Below are 22441 nucleotides of genomic sequence, written 5' to 3'. Positions count from 1 at the left end.
CTTACCTCTTATTCTTATACTGTGGCCCCTGGTTCTGGACTGCCCCAACATCGGGTACATGTTTCCTGCCTCTAGTGTGTCCAAACTTTTAACAATCTTATATGTTTCAATAAGATACCCTCTCATCCTTCTAAAATTCAGAGTGTACAAGACCAGCCGCTCCATTCTCTCAGCAATTGACAGTCCCGCCATCCCGAGAATTAACCTTGTAAACCTACGCTGCACTCCCTCAATAGCAAGAATGTCCTTCCTCAAATTAGGGGACCAAAACTGCACACAATATTCCAGGTGTGGTCTCACTAGGGCCCTGTATAAATGCAGCAGGACCTCTTTGCTCCTATACTCGACTCCTCTTGTTATGAAGGCCAACATGCCATTCGCTTTCTCCAGTGCCTGCTGGACCTGCATGCTTACTTTCATACACTGATTAACAAGGACCCCCAGATCCCATTGTACTTCCCCTTTTCCCAACTTGACACCATTTAGATAGTAATCTGCCTTCCTGTTTTTGATACCAAAGTGGATAACCTCACATTTATCCACATTAAATTTTATCTGCCATGCATCTGCCCACTCCCCCAACCTGTCCAAGTCACTCTGCATTCTCATAACATCATCCTCACAGTTCACTCTGCCACCCAGCTTTCTGTCATCTGCAAATTTGCTAATGTTACTTTGAATCCCTTAATCCAAATCATTGATGTATATTGTAAATAACTCAACCTAAATATTGAATTCCTGCTTATCATAATGACCCCACTGCTATTGCTATTGCCTGATTGTTCATTAAATCTTTCTGCTTATACATACAGGAAGTTCGGACAAAAGTGGACTCTAAACGGAGTGTGAAACGAGAAAAACTGCCAGGGGATCAGTCTTTGAGAGATACACAACTTGGCACGCCTGCAGAAATTTCTAGGCCTTCTGTGAGTTATCAGATACTTTTTGGAAAATTGAATCAATTTGTCTCCAGAGTGTGACTTCAGGGATTCCTCCTTCACTGAATGCTGTTGGATTGAGACTGCTTTAATATATTGTCTTGGCCGAATCACTGTTGAAATCACTGAAGATAAAGGTAGCTGAATGGAAAGTCTAAACATCTGACAATGCCCAGGGAAGTTTGGACACCCACTGTGTTTGCTGATCTTAATTAACTCACTGCCACAGAGGGATGTTTGGAAGGGTGAGGGGGGAATTCATTGAAACTTACCAAATAGTGAAAGGTCTGGGTAGTGAACGTGGAGAGAATGATTCCACCAGTGGGAATGTCTAGGATCAGATACCATAGCCTCAGTATAAAAGACGTACCTTTAGAAAGGAGATGAGGAGGAATTTCTTTAGTCAGAGAGTGGCGAATCTGTGGAATTCATTACCACTGACGGCTGTGGAGGACTAATCAAAAGATATTTTATAAGGCAGATTGACAGATTCTTGGTTAGTACGGGTGTCAGTGCTTATGGGGAGAAGGCAGAAGAATGGGGTTGAGAGGGAACGATAGATCAGCCATGATTGAATGGCGAAGTATATTTGATCGGCTGAATGGCCTAAATCTGCTACTAGAACGTATGAACTTATGAGGGTGCAGCTGAGGATTTTCCTTTAGATAAATTTAAAGCAGAGCGGGAGTAACATATATGGAGGGGAATGATGTTTAAGACTATGAGGAAGACGTGTGGTAGGATAGTCTGATGCAGTACAATTGTTGACAGAGGTGAGTTGGGTTAAATGAACAGTTTCTCTCCCTTGAAGCCGTGTTATTTCAACATCAAACTGGTGCAGCCCCAGTCAAAGTTGGCATTAGTATGTACGTCCGTTATGAACATTAGTTAGTATGTTCCTCTTGTCTGATCTCATTGATCAAATCTTTCTACTTATATACACAGAAGAAGAACGTTGCAGAAACTGATCCCAGACAGGATGTTGAAGGAGAAAATCATCCACGAGGACAACCTTCAAGATCAGGGAGTGAGGTATGACTTTATTTATCTAGAGAAATTCCTGCATCATTCATGGATGATGAACTACTTCCAGAACTGCCCAAAGTTGAAGCTACTCAAGATGAAGTTGGTGTCTGGCAGAAAGTGGTCAGTGATCTAGTGTAAGCCTTTCAGTAGATGGTTCAGCATGTGGGGACTGTGCTCTTGAATGCACTGCAAAATGAAATACATCAGTTTGGTATAAATGTTTCCTTCTTTGATGAATTTTGTACATTGCACTGCACACACAGGTTGATTTGAAACATAGAAATATAGGTGCAGGAGTAGGCCATTCGGCTCTTCTTGCCTGCACTGCCATTCAATATGATCATGGCTGCATCTAAAATCAGTACCCCGTTCCTGCTTTTCCCCCATATCCCTTGAATCCTGTAGCCCGAAGAGCTAAATCTAACTCTCTTGAAAGCATCCAGTGAATTGGCCTCCACTGCTTTCTGTGGTAGAGAAATCCATAGATTCACAACTCTGGGTGAAGTTTTTCCTCATCTCAGTCCTAAATGGCCTACCCCTTATTCTTAAACTGTGACCCCTAGTTCTGGATTCCATCGGTACATCGGTAACATTTTCCTTGCATCTAGCCTGTCCAATTCCTTTAAGAATTTTATATGTTTCCATAAGATTGCCTCTCATCCTACTAAATTCCAGTTAATATACGCCCATTCTTTCATAATATGTCAGTCTCACGATCCCCTGAATTAACCTGGTGAACCTATGCTGCACTCCCTCAATAGCAATAACGTCCTTCCTCAAATTAGGAGACCAAAACCGCACACAATACTCCAGGTGTGGTCTCACCTGGGCCCTGTACAACTGTAGTAGGACCTCTTTGCTCCCAAACTCAAATCCTCTTGCAATGAAGTTTAACATGCCATTCGCTTTCTTCACTGCCTGCTGTACCTGCATGCTTACTTTCAGTGACAGGTGTACAAGCACACACAGGTCTCGTTGCACCTCCCATTTTCCTAATCTGACACCCTTCAGATATTAATCTGCCATCCTGTTCTTGCCACTAAAGTGGATAATCTCATATTTATCCACATTATACTGCATCTGCACACTCACCCAACCTATCCAAGTCACCCTGCAGGCTCATAGCATCCTCATCAGAGCTCACACTGCCACCCAGCTTTGTGTCAATTCCAAACTAGTCTAAACTTGCCTCGTCTAAATCGTTAATATATTGTAAGTATCTGGGGTCCCTGCGCCAAGCCTTGCGGCATCACACTAGTCACTGCCTGCCATTATGAAAAGGACCTGTTACTTCCTACTCTTTGCTTCCTGTCTGCAAACCAGTTCTTTATTCTTGTCAATGCCCTACCCCCAATACCATATGCTTTAATTTTGCACACTAATCTCTTGTTTGGGACCTTGTCAAAGGCTTTTTGAAAGTCCAGATCACCTAATTCACTGGCTCTCCCTTATCCATTCTACTTGTCACATCCTCAAAAACTTCCAGAAGATTAGACAAGCATGACTTTGACTGATCCTGTCACTACTTTCCAAATGCGCTGCTATAGCATCTATAATAATTGACTCGAGCATCTTCCCCACAACCAATGTAAGGGTAAATGATCTGTTATTCCCTGTTTTCTCTCTCCCTCCTTTCATAAAAATTGGAGTTACATTGGCTACCCTCCAGTCCACATGAACTGATCCAGAGTCAACAGAACACTGGAGAATAATCACCATTCTCTAGGGCCACCTCCTAGAGTACTCTGGGATGCAGACCATCAGGCCATTTTGGATATTTAGGCTGATATTCCTTCCATGAATGATTGTTCATGGTTGTTGTGCTTCCTTTGATTAATAATAGACAATAGGCATTAGGTGCAGGAGTAGGCCATTTGGCCCTTCGTGCCAGCACAGCCATTCAATGTGATTGTGGCTGATTATCCCCAATCAGTACCTGTTCCTGTCTTCTCCCCATAACCCCTGACTCCACTATCTTTAAGAGCCCTATCAAGCTCTCTCTTTAAAGTATCCAGAGAACCCGCCTCCATAGAGGCAGAGAATTCCACAGACACACGACTCTCTTTGAGAAAAATAGTTTTTTTGTCTTTGTTCTAAATGGCTTACCTCTTATTCTTATACTGTGGCCCCTGGTTCTGGACTTCCCCAACATCGGGTACATGTTTCCTGCCTCTAGTGTGTCCAAACTTTTAACAATCTTATATGTTTCAATAAGATACCCTCTCATCCTTCTAAACTTCAGAGTGTACAAGACCAGCCGCTCCATTCTCTCAGCACTTGACAGTCCCGCCATCCCGAGAATTAACCTTGTAAACCTACGCTGCACTCCCTCAATAGCAAGAATGTCCTTCCTCAAATTAGGGGACCAAAACTGCACACAATACTCCAGGTGTGGTCTCACTAGGGCCCTGTATAAATGCAGCAGGACTTCTTTGCTCCTATACTCGACTCCTCTTGTTATGAAGGCCAACATGCCATTCGCTTTCTCCACTGCCTGCTGGATCTGCATGCTTACTTTCACAGACTGATGAACAAAGACCCCCAGATCCCATTGTACTTCCCCTTTTCCCAACTTGACACCATTTAGATAGTAATCTGCCTTCCTGTTTTTGATACCAAAGTGGATAACCTCACATTTATCCACATTAAATTTCATCTGCCATGCATCTGCCCACTCCCCCAACCTGTCCAAGTCACTCTGCATTCTCATAACATCATCCTCACAGTTCACACTGCCACCCAGCTTTCTGTCATCTGCAAATTTGCAAATGTTACTTTGAATCCCTTATTCCAAATCATTGATGTATATTGTAAATAACTCAACCTAAATATTGAATTCCTGCTTATCATAATGACCCCACTGCTATTGCTATTGCCTGATTGTTCATTAAATCTTTCTGCTTATACATACAGGAAGTTCGGACAAAAGTGGACTCTAAACGGAGTGTGAAACGAGAAAAACTGTCAGGGGATCAGTCTTTGGGAGATACACAACTTGGCACGCCTGCTGAAATGTCTAGTCCTTCTGTGAGTCATCAGATACTTTTTGGAAAATTGAATCAATTTGTCTCCAGAGTGTGACTTCAGGGATTCCTCCTTCACTGAATGCTGTTGGATTGAGACTGCTTCAATATATTGTCTTGGCCGAATCACTGTTGATATCACTGAAGATAAAGGTAGCTGATTGGAAAGTCTAAACATCTGACAGTGCCCAGGGAAGTTGAGACACCCATTGTGTTTGCTGATCTTAATTAACTCACTGCCACAGAGGGATGTTTGGAAGGGTGAGGGGGAATTCATTGAAACTTACCAAATAGTGAAAGGTCTGGGTAGTGAACGTGGAGAGAATGATTCCACCAGTGGGAATGTCTAGGATCAGATACCATAGCCTCAGTATAAAATGCGTACCTTTAGAAAGGAGATGAGGAGGAATTCCTTTAGTCAGAGGGTGGTGAATCTGTGGAATTCATTACCACTGACGGCTGTGGAGGACTAATCAAAAGATATTTTTTAAGGCAGAGATTGACAGATTCTTGGTTAGTACGGGTGTCAGTGCTTATGGGGAGAAGGCAGAAGAATGGGGTTGAGAGGGAAAGATAGATCAGCCATGATTGATTGGCGAAGTATATTTGATCGGCTGAATGGCCTAAATCTGCTACTAGAACGTATGAACTTATGAGGGTGCAGCTGAGAATTTTCCTTTAGATAAATTTAAAGCAGAGCTGGAGTAACATATATGGAGGGGAATGATGTTTAAGACTATGAGGAAGACGTGTGGTAAGATAGTCTGATGCAGTACAAATGTTGACAGAGGTGAGTTGGGTTAAATGAACAGTTTCTCTCCCTTGAAGCCATGTTATTTCAACATCAAACTGGTGCAACCCCAGTCAAAGTTGGCATTAGTATGTTCCTCTTGCCTGATCTCATTGATCAAATCTTTCTACTTGTATACACAGAAGAAGAACGCTGCAGAAACTGATCCCAGACAGGATGTTGAAGGAGAAAATCATCCACGAGGACAACCTTCAAGATCAGGGAGTGAGGTATGGCTTCATTTTCTAGAGAAATTCCTGCATCATTCATGGATGATGAACTACTTCCAGAACTGCCCAAAGTCGAAGCTACTCAAGATGAAGTTGGTGTCTGGCAGAAAGTGATCAGTGATCTAGTGTAAGCCTTTCAGTAGATGGTTCAGCATGTGGGGACTGTGCTCTTGAATGCACTGCAAAATGAAATACATCAGTTTGGTATAAATGTTTCCTTCTTTGATGAATTTTGTTCTTTGCACTGCACACACAGGTTGATTTGAAACATAGAAATATAGGTGCAGGAGTAGGCCATTCGGCTTTGCTCCTAAACTCAAATCCTCTTGCAATGAAGTTTAACATGCCATTCGCTTTCTTCACTGCCTGCTGTACCTGCATGCTTACTTTCAGTGAGAGGTGTACAAGCACACACAGGTCTCGTTGCACCTCCCCTTTTCCTAATCTGACACCCTTCAGATATTAATCTGCCATCCTGTTCTTGCCACTAAAGTGGATAATCTCATATTTATCCACATTATACTGCATCTGCACACTCACCCAACCTATCCAAGTCACCCTGCAGGCTCATAGCATCCTCATCAGAGTTCACACTGCCACCCAGCTTTGTGTCATCTCCAAACTAGTCTAAACTTGCCTCGTCTAAATCGTTAATATATTGTAAGTATCTGGGGTCCCTGCGCCAAGCCTTGCGGCATCACACTAGTCACTGCCTGCCATTATGAAAAGGACCTGTTACTTCCTACTCTTTGCTTCCTGTCTGCAAACCAGTTCTTTATTCTTGTCAATACCCTACCCCCAATACCATATGCTTTAATTTTGCACACTAATCTCTTGTTTGGGACCTTGTCAAAGGCTTTTTGAAAGTCCAGATCACCTAATTCACTGGCTCTCCCTTATCCATTCTACTTGTCACATCCTCAAAAACTTCCAGAAGATTAGACAAGCATGACTTTGACTGATCCTGTCACTACTTTCCAAATGCGCTGCTATAGCATCTATAATAATTGACTCAAGCATCTTCCCCACAACCAATGTAAGGGTAAATGATCTGTTATTCCCTGTTTTCTCTCTCCCTCCTTTCATAAAAATTGGAGTTACATTGGCTACCATCCAGTCCACATGAACTGATCCAGAGTCAACAGAACACTGGAGAATAATCACCATTCTCTAGGGCCACCTCCTAGAGTACTCTGGGATGCAGACCATCAGGCCATTTTGGATATTTAGGCTGATATTCCTTCCATGAATGATTGTTCATGGTTGTTGTGCTTCCTTTGATTAATAATAGACAATAGGCACTAGGTGCAGGAGTAGGCCATTTGGCCCTTCGTGCCAGCACAGCCATTCAATGTGATTGTGGCTGATTATCCCCAATAATAGAAACATAGAAACATAGAAATTAGGTGCAGGAGTAGGCCATTCGGCCCTTCGAGCCTGCACCGCCATTCAATATGATCATGGCTGATCATCCAACTCAGTATCCCGTACCTGCCTTCTCTCTATACCCCCTGATCCCCTTAGCCACAAGGGCCACATCTAACTCCCTCTTAAATATAGCCAATGAACTGGCCTCAACTACCCTCTGTGGCAGAGAGTTCCAGAGATTCACCACTCTCTGCGTGAAAAAAGTTCTTCTCATCTCGGTTTTAAAGGATTTCCCCTTTATCCTTAAGCTGTGACCCCTTGTCCTGGTCTTCCCTAACATCGGGAACAATCTTCCTGCATCTAGCCTGTCCAACCCCTTAAGAATTTTGTAAGTTTCTATAAGATCCCCTCTCAATCTTCTAAATTCTAGAGAGTATAAACCAAGTCTATCCAGTCTTTCTTCATAAGACAGTCCTGACATTCCAGGAATCAGTCTGGTGAACCGTCTCTGCACTCCCTCTATGGCAATAATGTCCTTCCTCAGATTTGGAGACCAAAACTGTACGCAATACTCCAGGTGTGGTCTCACCAAGACCCTGTACAACTGCAGTAGAACCTCTCTGCTCCTATACTCAAATCCTTTTGCAATGAAAGCTAACATACCATTCGCTTTCTTTACTGCCTGCTGCACCTGCATGCCTACCTTCAATGACTGGTGTACCATGACACCCAGGTCTCGCTGCATCTCCCCCTTTCCCAATCGGCCACCATTTAGATAATAGTCTGCTTTCCTATTTTTGCCACCAAAATGGATAACCTCACATTTATCCACATTATACTGCATCTGCCAAAAATTAAAATTGAATCTGGATTTGCCCACTCACCCAGCCTATCCAAGTCACCCTGCAGTCTCCTAGCATCCTCCTCACAGCTAACACTGCCCCCCAGCTTAGTGTCATCCGCAAACTTGGAGATATTGCCTTCAATTCCCTCATCCAGATCATTAATATATATTGTAAATAGCTGGGGTCCCAGTACTGAGCCTTGGGGTACCCCACTAGTCACTGCCTGCCATTGTGAAAAGGACCCGTTTACTCCTTCTCTTTGCTTCCTGTTTGCCAGCCAGTTCTCTATCCACATCAATACTGAACCCCCAATGCCTTGTGCTTTAAGTTTGTATACTAACAGGATCTAGTGTCTACTGACAGGAATCAGTACCGGTTCCTGTCTTCTCCCCATAACCCCTGACTCCACTATCTTTAAGAGCCCTATCAAGCTCTCTCTTTAAAGTATCCAGAGAACCCGCCTCCATAGAGGCAGAGAATTCCACAGACACACGACTCTCTTTGACAAAAAGTGTTTTTTTGTCTTTGTTCTAAATGGCTTACCTCTTATTCTTATACTGTGGCCCCTGGTTCAGGACTTCCCCAACATTGGGAACATGTTTCCTGCCTCTAGTGTGTCCAAACCTTTAACAATCTTATATGTTTCAACAAGATACCCTCTCATCCTTCTAAACTTCAGAGTGTACAAGACCAGCCGCTCCATTCTCTCAGCACTTGACAGTCCCGCCATCCCGAGGATTAACCTTGTAAACCTACACTGCACTCCCTCAATAGCAAGAATGTCCTTCCTCAAATTAGGGGACCAAAACTGCACACAATACTCCAGGTGTGGTCTCACTAGGGCCCTGTACAAATGCAGCAGGACGTTTTTGCTCCTATACTCAACTCCTCTTGTTATGAAGGCCAACATGCCATTCGCTTTCTCCACTGCCTGCTGGATCTGCATGCTTACTTTCATAGACTGATGAACAAGGACCCCCAGATCCCATTGTACTTCCCCTTTTCCCAACTTGACACCATTTAGATAGCAATCTGCCTTCCTGTTTTTGATACCAAAGTGGATAACCTCACATTTATCCACATTAAATTTCATCTGCCATGCATCTGCCCACTCCCCCAACCTGTCCAAGTCACTCTGCATTCTCATAACATCATCCTCACAGTTCACACTGCCACCCAACTTTCTGTCATCTGCAAATTTGCTAATGTTACTTTGACTCCCTTAATCCAAATCATTGATGTATATTGTAAATAACTCAATCTAAATATTGAATTCCTGCTTATCATAATGACCCCACTGCTATTGCTATTGCCTGATTGTTCATTAAATCTTTCTGCTTATACATACAGGAAGTTCTGACAGAAGTGGACTCTAAACGGAGTGTGAAACGAGAAAAACTGCCAGGGGACCAGGCTTTGAGAGAAACACAACTTGGCACGCCTGCAGAAATTTCTAGGCCTTCTGTGAGTCATCAGATACTTTTTGCAAAATTGAATCAATTTGTCTCCAGAGAGTGACTTCAGGGATTCCTCCTCACTGAATGCTGTTGGATTGAGACTGGTTCAATATATTGTCTTGGCCGAATCACTGTTGATATCACTGAAGATAAAGGTAGCTGATTGGAAAGTCTAAACATCTGACAATGCCCAGGGAAGTTGAGACACCGATTGTGTTTGCTGATCTTAATTAACTCACTGCCATAGAGGAACGTTTGGAAGGGTGAGGGGGGAATTCATTGAAACTTACCAAATAGTGAAAGGTCTGGGTAGTGAATGTGGAGAGAATGATTCCACCAGTGGGAATGTCTAGGATCAGATACCATAGCCTCAGTATAAAAGACGTACCTTTAGAAAGGAGATGAGGAATTTCTTTAGTCAGAGGGTGGTGAATCTGTGGAATTAATTGCCACAGATGGCTGTGGAGGACTAATCAAAATATATTTTTTAAGGCAGAGATTGACAGATTCCTGGCCTAAATCTGCTACTAGAACGTATGAACTTATGAGGGTGCAGTGAGGATTTTCCTTTAGATAAATTTAAAGCAGAGCGGGAGTAACATATATGGAGGGGAATGATGTGTAAGACTATGAGGAAGACGTGTGGTAGGATAGTCTGATGCAGTACAAATGTTGACAGAGGTGAGTTGGGTTAAATGAACAGTTTCTCTCCCTTGAAGCCGTGTTATTTCAACATCAAACTGGTGCAGCCCCAGTCAAAGTTGGCATTAGTATGTACGTCCGTTATGAACATTAGTTAGTATGTTCCTCTTGTCTGATCTCATTGATCAAATCTTTCTACTTATATACACAGAAGAAGAACGTTGCAGAAACTGATCCCAGACAGGATGTTGAAGGAGAAAATCATCCACGAGGACAACCTTCAAGATCAGGGAGTGAGGTATGACTTTATTTATCTAGAGAAATTCCTGCATCATTCATGGATGATGAACTACTTCCAGAACTGCCCAAAGTTGAAGCTACTCAAGATGAAGTTGGTGTCTGGCAGAAAGTGGTCAGTGATCTAGTGTAAGCCTTTCAGTAGATGGTTCAGCATGTGGGGACTGTGCTCTTGAATGCACTGCAAAATGAAATACATCAGTTTGGTATAAATGTTTCCTTCTTTGATGAATTTTGTACATGGCACTGCACACACAGGTTGATTTGAAACATAGAAATATAGGTGCAGGAGTAGGCCATTCGGCTCTTCTTGCCTGCACTGCCATTCAATATGATCATGGCTGCATCTAAAATCAGTACCCCGTTCCTGCTTTTTCCCCATATCCCTTGAATCCTGTAGCCCGAAGAGCTAAATCTAACTCTCTTGAAAGCATCCAGTGAATTGGCCTCCACTGCTTTCTGTGGTAGAGAAATCCATAGATTCACAACTCTGGGTGAAGTTTTTCCTCATCTCAGTCCTAAATGGCCTACCCCTTATTCTTAAACTGTGACCCCTAGTTCTGGATTCCATCGGTACATCGGTAACATTTTCCTTGCATCTAGCCTGTCCAATCCTTTAAGAATTTTATATGTTTCCATAAGATTGCCTCTCATCCTACTAAATTCCAGTGAATATACGCCCATTCTTTCATAATATGTCAGTCTCACGATCCCCTGAATTAACCTGGTGAACCTATGCTGCACTCCCTCAATAGCAATAACGTCCTTCCTCAAATTAGGAGACCAAAACCGCACACAATACTCCAGGTGTGGTCTCACCTGGGCCCTGTACAACTGTAGTAGGACCTCTTTGCTCCCAAACTCAAATCCTCTTGCAATGAAGTTTAACATGCCATTCGCTTTCTTCACTGCCTGCTGTACCTGCATGCTTACTTTCAGTGACAGGTGTACAAGCACACACAGGTCTCGTTGCACCTCCCATTTTCCTAATCTGACACCCTTCAGATATTAATCTGCCATCCTGTTCTTGCCACTAAAGTGGATAATCTCATATTTATCCACATTATACTGCATCTGCACACTCACCCAACCTATCCAAGTCACCCTGCAGGCTCATAGCATCCTCATCAGAGCTCACACTGCCACCCAGCTTTGTGTCAATTCCAAACTAGTCTAAACTTGCCTCGTCTAAATCGTTAATATATTGTAAGTATCTGGGGTCCCTGCGCCAAGCCTTGCGGCATCACACTAGTCACTGCCTGCCATTATGAAAAGGACCTGTTACTTCCTACTCTTTGCTTCCTGTCTGCAAACCAGTTCTTTATTCTTGTCAATGCCCTACCCCCAATACCATATGCTTTAATTTTGCACACTAATCTCTTGTTTGGGACCTTGTCAAAGGCTTTTTGAAAGTCCAGATCACCTAATTCACTGGCTCTCCCTTATCCATTCTACTTGTCACATCCTCAAAAACTTCCAGAAGATTAGACAAGCATGACTTTGACTGATCCTGTCACTACTTTCCAAATGCGCTGCTATAGCATCTATAATAATTGACTCAAGCACCTTCCCCACAACCAATGTAAGGGTAAATGATCTGTTATTCCCTGTTTTCTCTCTCCCTCCTTTCATAAAAATTGGAGTTACATTGGCTACCCTCCAGTCCACATGAACTGATCCAGAGTCAACAGAACACTGGAGAATAATCACCATTCTCTAGGGCCACCTCCTAGAGTACTCTGGGATGCAGACCATCAGGCCATTTTGGATATTTAGGCTGATATTCCTTCCATGAATGATTGTTCATGGTTGTTGTGCTTCCTTTGATTAATAATAGACAATAGGCATTAGGTGCAGGAGTAGGCCATTTGGCCCTTCGTGCCAGCACAGCCATTCAATGTGATTGTGGCTGATTATCCCCAATCAGTACCTGTTCCTGTCTTCTCCCCATAACCCCTGACTCCACTATCTTTAAGAGCCCTATCAAGCTCTCTCTTTAAAGTATCCAGAGAACCCGCCTCCATAGAGGCAGAGAATTCCACAGACACACGACTCTCTTTGACAAAAATAGTTTTTTTGTCTTTGTTCTAAATGGCTTACCTCTTATTCTTATACTGTGGCCCCTGGTTCTGGACTTCCCCAACATCGGGTACATGTTTCCTGCCTCTAGTGTGTCCAAACTTTTAACAATCTTATATGTTTCAATAAGATACCCTCTCATCCTTCTAAACTTCAGAGTGTACAAGACCAGCCGCTCCATTCTCTCAGCACTTGACAGTCCCGCCATCCCGAGAATTAACCTTGTAAACCTACGCTGCACTCCCTCAATAGCAAGAATGTCCTTCCTCAAATTAGGGGACCAAAACTGCACACAATACTCCAGGTGTGGTCTCACTAGGGCCCTGTATAAATGCAGCAGGACCTCTTTGCTCCTATACTCGACTCCTCTTGTTATGAAGGCCAACATGCCATTCGCTTTCTTCACTGCCTGCTGTACCTGCATGCTTACTTTCACAGACTGATGAACAAGGACCCCCAGATCCCATTGTACTTCCCCTTTTCCCAACTTGACACCATTTAGATAGTAATCTGCCTTCCTGTTTTTGATACCAAAGTGGATAACCTCACATTTATCCACATTAAATTTCATCTGCCATGCATCTGCCCACTCCCCCAACCTGTCCAAGTCACTCTGCATTCTCATAACATCATCCTCACAGTTCACACTGCCACCCAGCTTTCTGTCATCTGCAAATTTGCAAATGTTACTTTGAATCCCTTATTCCAAATCATTGATGTATATTGTAAATAACTCAACCTAAATATTGAATACCTGCTTATCATAATGACCCCACTGCTATTGCTATTGCCTGATTGTTCATTAAATCTTTCTGCTTATACATACAGGAAGTTCGGACAAAAGTGGACTCTAAACGGAGTGTGAAACGAGAAAAACTGCCAGGGGATCAGTCTTTGAGAGATACACAACTTGGCACGCCTGCTGAAATGTCTAGGCCTTCTGTGAGTCATCAGATACTTTTTGGAAAATTGAATCAATTTGTCTCCAGAGTGTGACTTCAGGGATTCCTCCTTCACTGAATGCTGTTGGATTGAGACTGCTTCAATATATTGTCTTGGCCGAATCACTGTTGATATCACTGAAGATAAAGGTAGCTGATTGGAAAGTCTAAACATCTGACAGTGCCCAGGGAAGTTGAGACACCCATTGTGTTTGCTGATCTTAATTAACTCACTGCCACAGAGGGATGTTTGGAAGGGTGAGGGGGAATTAATTGAAACTTACCAAATAGTGAAAAGTCTGGGTAGTGAACGTGGAGAGAATGATTCCACCAGTGGGAATGTCTAGGATCAGATACCATAGCCTCAGTATAAAATGCGTACCTTTAGAAAGGAGATGAGGAGGAATTCCTTTAGTCAGAGGGTGGTGAATCTGTGGAATTCATTACCACTGACGGCTGTGGAGGACTAATCAAAATATATTTTTTAAGGCAGAGATTGACAGATTCTTGGTTAGTACGGGTGTCAGTGCTTATGGGGAGAAGGCAGAAGAATGGGGTTGAGAGGGAAAGATAGATCAGCCATGATTGAATGGCGAAGTATATTTGATCGGCTGAATGGCCTAAATCTGCTACTAGAACGTATGAACTTATGAGGGTGCAGCTGAGAATTTTCCTTTAGATAAATTTAAAGCAGAGCTGGAGTAACATATATGGAGGGGAATGATGTTTAAGACTATGAGGAAGACGTGTGGTAAGATAGTCTGATGCAGTACAAATGTTGACAGAGGTGAGTTGGGTTAAATGAACAGTTTCTCTCCCTTGAAGCCGTGTTATTTCAACATCAAACTGGTGCAACCCCAGTCAAAGTTGGCATTAGTATGTTCCTCTTGTCTGATCTCATTGATCAAATCTTTCTACTTGTATACACAGAAGAAGAACGCTGCAGAAACTGATCCCAGACAGGATGTTGAAGGAGAAAATCATCCACGAGGACAACCTTCAAGATCAGGGAGTGAGGTATGGCTTCATTTTCTAGAGAAATTCCTGCATCATTCATGGATGATGAACTACTTCCAGAACTGCCAAAAGTCGAAGCTACTCAAGATGAAGTTGGTGTCTGGCAGAAAGTGATCAGTGATCTAGTGTAAGCCTTTCAGTAGATGGTTCAGCATGTTGGGACTGTGCTCTTGAATGCACTGCAAAATGAAATACATCAGTTTGGTATAAATGTTTCCTTCTTTGATGAATTTTGTTCTTTGCACTGCGCACACAGGTTGAATTGAAACATAGAAATATAGGTGCAGGAGTAGGCCATTCGGCTTTGCTCCTAAACTCAAATCCTCTTGCAATGAAGTTTAACATGCCATTCGCTTTCTTCACTGCCTGCTGTACCTGCATGCTTACTTTCAGTGACAGGTGTACAAGCACACACAGGTCTCGTTGCACCTCCCCTTTTCCTAATCTGACACCCTTCAGATATTAATCTGCCATCCTCTTCTTGCCACTAAAGTGGATAATCTCACATTTATCCACATTATACTGCATCTGCACACTCACCCAACCTATCCAAGTCACCCTGCAGGCTCATAGCATCCTCATCAGAGTTCACACTGCCACCCAGCTTTGTGTCATCTCCAAACTAGTCTAAACTTGCCTCGTCTAAATCGTTAATATATTGTAAGTATCTGGGGTCCCTGCGCCAAGCCTTGCGGCATCACACTAGTCACTGCCTGCCATTATGAAAAGGACCTGTTACTTCCTACTCTTTGCTTCCTGTCTGCAAACCAGTTCTTTATTCTTGTCAATACCCTACCCCCAATACCATATGCTTTAATTTTGCACACTAATCTCTTGTTTGGGACCTTGTCAAAGGCTTTTTGTAAGTCCAGATCACCTAATTCACTGGCTCTCCCTTATCCATTCTACTTGTCACATCCTCAAAAACTTCCAGAAGATTAGACAAGCATGACTTTGACTGATCCTGTCACTACTTTCCAAATGCGCTGCTATAGCATCTATAATAATTGACTCGAGCATCTTCCCCACAACCAATGTAAGGGTAAATTATCTGTTATTCCCTGTTTTCTCTCTCCCTCCTTTCATAAAAATTGGAGTTACATTGGCTACCATCCAGTCCACATGAACTGATCCAGAGTCAACAGAACACTGGAGAATAATCACCATTCTCTAGGGCCACCTCCTAGAGTACTCTGGGTTGCAGACCATCAGGCCATTTTGGATATTTAGGCTGATATTCCTTCCATGAATCATTGTGCATGGTTGTTGTGCTTCCTTTGATTAATAATAGACAATAGGCACTAGGTGCAGGAGTAGGCCATTTGGCCCTTCGTGCCAGCACAGCCATTCAATGTGATTGTGGCTGATTATCCCCAATAATAGAAACATAGAAACATAGAAATTAGGTGCAGGAGTAGGCCATTCGGCCCTTCGAGCCTGCACCGCCATTCAATATGATCATGGCTGATCATCCAACTCAGTATCCCGTACCCGCCTTCTCTCCATACCCCCTGATCCCCTTAGCCACAAGGGCCACATCTAACTCCCTCTTAAATATAGCCAATGAACTGGCCTCAACTACCCTCTGTGGCAGAGAGTTCCAGAGATTCACCACTCTCTGCGTGAAAAAAGTTCTTCTCATCTCGGTTTTAAAGGATTTCCCCTTTATCCTTAAGCTGTAACCCCTTGTCCTGGACTTCCCTAACATCGGGAACAATCTTCCTGCATCTAGCCTGTCCAACCCCTTAAGAATTTTGTAAGTTTCTATAAAATCCCCTCTCAATCTTCTAAATTCTAGAGAGTATAAACCAAGTCTATCCAGTCTTTCTTCATAAGACAGTCCTGACATTCCAGGAATCAGTCTGGTGAACCGTCTCTGCACTCCCTCTATGGCAATAATGTCCTTCCTCAGATTTGGAGACCAAAACTGTACGCAATACTCCAGGTGTGGTCTCACCAAGACCCTGTACAACTGCAGTAGAACCTCTCTGCTCCTATACTCAAATCCTTTTGCAATGAAAGCTAACATACCATTCGCTTTCTTTACTGCCTGCTGCACCTGCATGCCTACCTTCAATGACTGGTGTACCATGACACCCAGGTCTCGCTGCATCTCCCCCTTTCCCAATCGGCCACCATTTAGATAATAGTCTGCTTTCCTGTTTTTGCCACCAAAATGGATAACCTCACATTTATCCAGATTATACTGCATCTGCCAAACATTTGCCCACTCACCCAGCCTATCCAAGTCACCCTGCAGTCTCCTAGCATCCTCCTCACAGCTAACACTGCCCCCCAGCTTAGTGTCATCCGCAAACTTGGAGATATTGCCTTCAATTCCCTCATCCAGATCATTAATATATATTGTAAATAGCTGGGGTCCCAGTACTGAGCCTTGGGGTACCCCACTAGTCACTGCCTGCCATTGTGAAAAGGACCCGTTTACTCCTACTCTTTGCTTCCTGTTTGCCAGCCAGTTCTCTATCCACATCAATACTGAACCCTCAATGCCTTGTGCTTTAAGTTTGTATACTAACAGGATCTAGTGTCTACTGACAGGAATCAGTACCGGTTCCTGTCTTCTCCCCATAACCCCTGACTCCACTATCTTTAAGAGCCCTATCAAGCTCTCTCTTTAAAGTATCCAGAGAACCCGCCTCCATAGAGGTAGAGAATTCCACAGACACACGACTCTCTTTGACAAAAAGTGTTTTTTTGTCTTTGTTCTAAATGGCTTACCTCTTATTCTTATACTGTGGCCCCTGGTTCTGGACTTCCCCAACATTGGGAACATGTTTCCTGCCTCTAGTGTGTCCAAACCTTTAACAATCTTATATGTTTCAACAAGATACCCTCTCATCCTTCTAAACTTCAGAGTGTACAAGACCAGCCGCTCCATTCTCTCAGCACTTGACAGTCCCGCCATCCCGAGAATTAACCTTGTAAACCTACACTGCACTCCCTCAATAGCAAGAATGTCCTTCCTCAAATTAGGGGACCAAAACTGCACACAATCCTCCAGGTGTGGTCTCACTAGGGCCCTGTACAAATGCAGCAGGACGTTTTTGCTCCTATACTCAACTCCTCTTGTTATGAAGGCCAACATGCCATTCGCTTTCTTCACAGCCTGCTGGATCTGCATGCTTACTTTCATAGACTGATGAACAAGGACCCCCAGATCCCATTGCACTTCCCCTTTTCCCAACTTGACACCATTTAGATAGCAATCTGCCTTCCTGTTTTTGATACCAAAGTGGATAACCTCACATTTATCCACATTAAATTTCATCTGCCATGCATCTGCCCACTCCCCCAACCTGTCCAAGTCACTCTGCATTCTCATAACATCATCCTCACAGTTCACACTGCCACCCAACTTTCTGTCATCTGCAAATTTGCTAATGTTACTTTGACTCCCTTAATCCAAATCATTGATGTATATTGTAAATAACTCAACCTAAATATTGAATTCCTGCTTATCATAATGACCCCACTGCTATTGCTATTGCCTGATTGTTCATTAAATCTTTCTGCTTATCCATACAGGAAGTTCTGACAGAAGTGGACTCTAAACGGAGTGTGAAACGAGAAAAACTGCCAGGGGACCAGGCTTTGAGAGATACACAACTTGGCACGCCTGCAGAAATTTCTAGGCCTTCTGTGAGTCATCAGATACTTTTTGGAAAATTGAATCAATTTGTCTCCAGAGAGTGACTTCAGGGATTCCTCCTCACTGAATGCTGTCGGATTGAGACTGGTTCAATATATTGTCTTGGCCGAATCACTGTTGATATCACTGAAGATAAAGGTAGCTGATTGGAAAGTATAAACATCTGACAATGCCCAGGGAAGTTGAGACACCGATTGTGTTTGCTGATCTTAATTAACTCACTGCCATAGAGGAACGTTTGGAAGGGTGAGGGGGGAATTCATTGAAACTTACCAAATAGTGAAAGGTCTGGGTAGTGAACGTGGAGAGAATGATTCCACCAGTGGGAATGTCTAGGATCAGATACCATAGCCTCAGTATAAAAGACGTACCTTTAGAAAGGAGATGAGGAATTTCTTTAGTCAGAGGGTGGTGAATCTGTGGAATTAATTGCCACAGATGGCTGTGGAGGACTAATCAAAATATATTTTTTAAGGCAGAGATTGACAGATTCCTGGCCTAAATCTGCTACTAGAACGTATGAACTTATGAGGGTGCAGCTGAGGATTTTCCTTTAGATAAATTTAAAGCAGAGCGGGAGTAACATATATGGAGGGGAATGATGTGTAAGACTATGAGGAAGACGTGTGGTAGGATAGTCTGATGCAGTACAAATGTTGACAGAGGTGAGTTGGGTTAAATGAACAGTTTCTCTCCCTTGAAGCCGTGTTATTTCAACATCAAACTGGTGCAGCCCCAGTCAAAGTTGGCATTAGTATGTACGTCCGTTATGAACATTAGTTAGTATGTTCCTCTTGTCTGATCTCATTGATCAAATCTTTCTACTTATATACACAGAAGAAGAACGTTGCAGAAACTGATCCCAGACAGGATGTTGAAGGAGAAAATCATCCACGAGGACAACCTTCAAGATCAGGGAGTGAGGTATGACTTTATTTATCTAGAGAAATTCCTGCATCATTCATGGATGATGAACTACTTCCAGAACTGCCCAAAGTTGAAGCTACTCAAGATGAAGTTGGTGTCTGGCAGAAAGTGATCAGTGATCTAGTGTAAGCCTTTCAGTAGATGGTTCAGCATGTGGGGACTGTGCTCTTGAATGCACTGCAAAATGAAATACATCAGTTTGGTATAAATGTTTCCTTCTTTGATGAATTTTGTACATTGCACTGCACACACAGGTTGATTTGAAACATAGAAATATAGGTGCAGGAGTAGGCCATTCGGCTCTTCTTGCCTGCACTGCCATTCAATATGATCATGGCTGCATCTAAAATCAGTACCCCGTTCCTGCTTTTTCCCCATATCCCTTGAATCCTGTAGCCCGAAGAGCTAAATCTAACTCTCTTGAAAGCATCCAGTGAATTGGCCTCCACTGCTTTCTGTGGTAGAGAAATCCATAGATTCACAACTCTGGGTGAAGTTTTTCCTCATCTCAGTCCTAAATGGCCTACCCCTTATTCTTAAACTGTGACCCCTAGTTCTGGATTCCATCGGTACATCGGTAACATTTTCCTTGCATCTAGCCTGTCCAATCCTTTAAGAATTTTATATGTTTCCATAAGATTGCCTCTCATCCTACTAAATTCCAGTGAATATACGCCCATTCTTTCATAATATGTCAGTCTCACGATCCCCTGAATTAACCTGGTGAACCTATGCTGCACTCCCTCAATAGCAATAACGTCCTTCCTCAAATTAGGAGACCAAAACCGCACACAATACTCCAGGTGTGGTCTCACCTGGGCCCTGTACAACTGTAGTAGGACCTCTTTGCTCCCAAACTCAAATCCTCTTGCAATGAAGTTTAACATGCCATTCGCTTTCTTCACTGCCTGCTGTACCTGCATGCTTACTTTCAGTGACAGGTGTACAAGCACACACAGGTCTCGTTGCACCTCCCATTTTCCTAATCTGACACCCTTCAGATATTAATCTGCCATCCTGTTCTTGCCATTAAAGTGGATAATCTCATATTTATCCACATTATACTGCATCTGCACACTCACCCAACCTATCCAAGTCACCCTGCAGGCTCATAGCATCCTCATCAGAGCTCACACTGCCACCCAGCTTTGTGTCAATTCCAAACTAGTCTAAACTTGCCTCGTCTAAATCGTTAATATATTGTAAGTATCTGGGGTCCCTGCGCCAAGCCTTGCGGCATCACACTAGTCACTGCCTGCCATTATGAAAAGGACCTGTTACTTCCTACTCTTTGCTTCCTGTCTGCAAACCAGTTCTTTATTCTTGTCAATGCCCTACCCCCAATACCATATCATTTAATTTTGCACACTAATCTCTTGTTTGGGACCTTGTCAAAGGCTTTTTGAAAGTCCAGATCACCTAATTCACTGGCTCTCCCTTATCCATTCTACTTGTCACATCCTCAAAAACTTCCAGAAGATTAGACAAGCATGACTTTGACTGATCCTGTCACTACTTTCCAAATGCGCTGCTATAGCGTCTATAATAATTGACTCAAGCATCTTCCCCACAACCAATGTAAGGGTAAATGATCTGTTATTCCCTGTTTTCTCTCTCCCTCCTTTCATAAAAATTGGAGTTACATTGGCTACCCTCCAGTCCACATGAACTGATCCAGAGTCAACAGAACACTGGAGAATAATCACCATTCTCTAGGGCCACCTCCTAGAGTACTCTGGGATGCAGACCATCAGGCCATTTTGGATATTTAGGCTGATATTCCTTCCATGAATGATTGTTCATGGTTGTTGTGCTTCCTTTGATTAATAATAGACAATAGGCACTAGGTGCAGGAGTAGGCCATTTGGCCCTTCGTGCCAGCACAGCCATTCAATGTGATTGTGGCTGATTATCCCCAATCAGTACCTGTTCCTGTCTTCTCCCCATAACCCCTGACTCCACTATCTTTAAGAGCCCTATCAAGCTCTCTCTTTAAAGTATCCAGAGAACCCGCCTCCATAGAGGCAGAGAATTCCACAGACACACGACTCTCTTTGACAAAAATTGTTTTTTTGTCTTTGTTCTAAATGGCTTACCTCTTATTCTTATACTGTGGCCCCTGGTTCTGGACTTCCCCAACATCGGGTACATGTTTCCTGCCTCTAGTGTGTCCAAACTTTTAACAATCTTATATGTTTCAATAAGATACCCTCTCATCCTTCTAAACTTCAGAGTGTACAAGACCAGCCGCTCCATTCTCTCAGCACTTGACAGTCCCGCCATCCCGAGAATTAACCTTGTAAACCTACGCTGCACTCCCTCAATAGCAAGAATGTCCTTCCTCAAATTAGGGGACCAAAACTGCACACAATACTCCAGGTGTGGTCTCACTAGGGCCCTGTATAAATGCAGCAGGACCTCTTTGCTCCTATACTCGACTCCTCTTGTTATGAAGGCCAACATGCCATTCGCTTTCTCCACTGCCTGCTGGATCTGCATGCTTACTTTCACAGACTGATGAACAAGGACCCCCAGATCCCATTGTACTTCCCCTTTTCCCAACTTGACACCATTTAGATAGTAATCTGCCTTCCTGTTTTTGATACCAAAGTGGATAACCTCACATTTATCCACATTAAATTTCATCTGCCATGCATCTGCCCACTCCCCCAACCTGTCCAAGTCACTCTGCATTCTCATAACATCATCCTCACAGTTCACACTGCCACCCAGCTTTCTGTCATCTGCAAATTTGCAAATGTTACTTTGAATCCCTTATTCCAAATCATTGATGTATATTGTAAATAACTCAACCTAAATATTGAATTCCTGCTTATCATAATGACCCCACTGCTATTGCTATTGCCTGATTGTTCATTAAATCTTTCTGCTTATACATACAGGAAGTTCGGACAAAAGTGGACTCTAAACGGAGTGTGAAACGAGAAAAACTGCCAGGGGATCAGTCTTTGAGAGATACACAACTTGGCACGCCTGCTGAAATGTCTAGGCCTTCTGTGAGTCATCAGATACTTTTTGGAAAATTGAATCAATTTGTCTCCAGAGTGTGACTTCAGGGATTCCTCCTTCACTGAATGCTGTTGGATTGAGACTGCTTCAATATATTGTCTTGGCCGAATCACTGTTGATATCACTGAAGATAAAGGTAGCTGATTGGAAAGTCTAAACAT

At 43.1% G+C, this 22441-nt stretch overlaps 1 protein-coding gene across 1 annotated transcript in view; it reads left to right on the top strand.

Annotated features, from left to right (window-relative positions):
- The window catches only part of LOC129699142 (uncharacterized), a 285806-nt gene that overhangs the window by 236587 nt on the left and 26778 nt on the right, over positions 1-22441 (top strand). The window contains exons 41-51 of the mRNA XM_055638811.1: positions 813-926; positions 1884-1970; positions 4878-4991; positions 5921-6007; positions 9571-9684; positions 10531-10617; positions 13524-13637; positions 14567-14653; positions 18200-18313; positions 19161-19247; positions 22154-22267. Of these exons, the coding sequence (XP_055494786.1) occupies positions 813-926; positions 1884-1970; positions 4878-4991; positions 5921-6007; positions 9571-9684; positions 10531-10617; positions 13524-13637; positions 14567-14653; positions 18200-18313; positions 19161-19247; positions 22154-22267 (1119 nt within the window). The remainder of the gene's footprint in view (positions 1-812; positions 927-1883; positions 1971-4877; positions 4992-5920; positions 6008-9570; positions 9685-10530; positions 10618-13523; positions 13638-14566; positions 14654-18199; positions 18314-19160; positions 19248-22153; positions 22268-22441) is intronic.

This window comes from Leucoraja erinacea, chromosome 7, assembly GCF_028641065.1.
Source record: "Leucoraja erinacea ecotype New England chromosome 7, Leri_hhj_1, whole genome shotgun sequence".
NCBI classification, from domain to species: domain Eukaryota; kingdom Metazoa; phylum Chordata; class Chondrichthyes; order Rajiformes; family Rajidae; genus Leucoraja; species Leucoraja erinaceus.
This window is presented reverse-complemented; position numbering and strand designations above follow the sequence as displayed.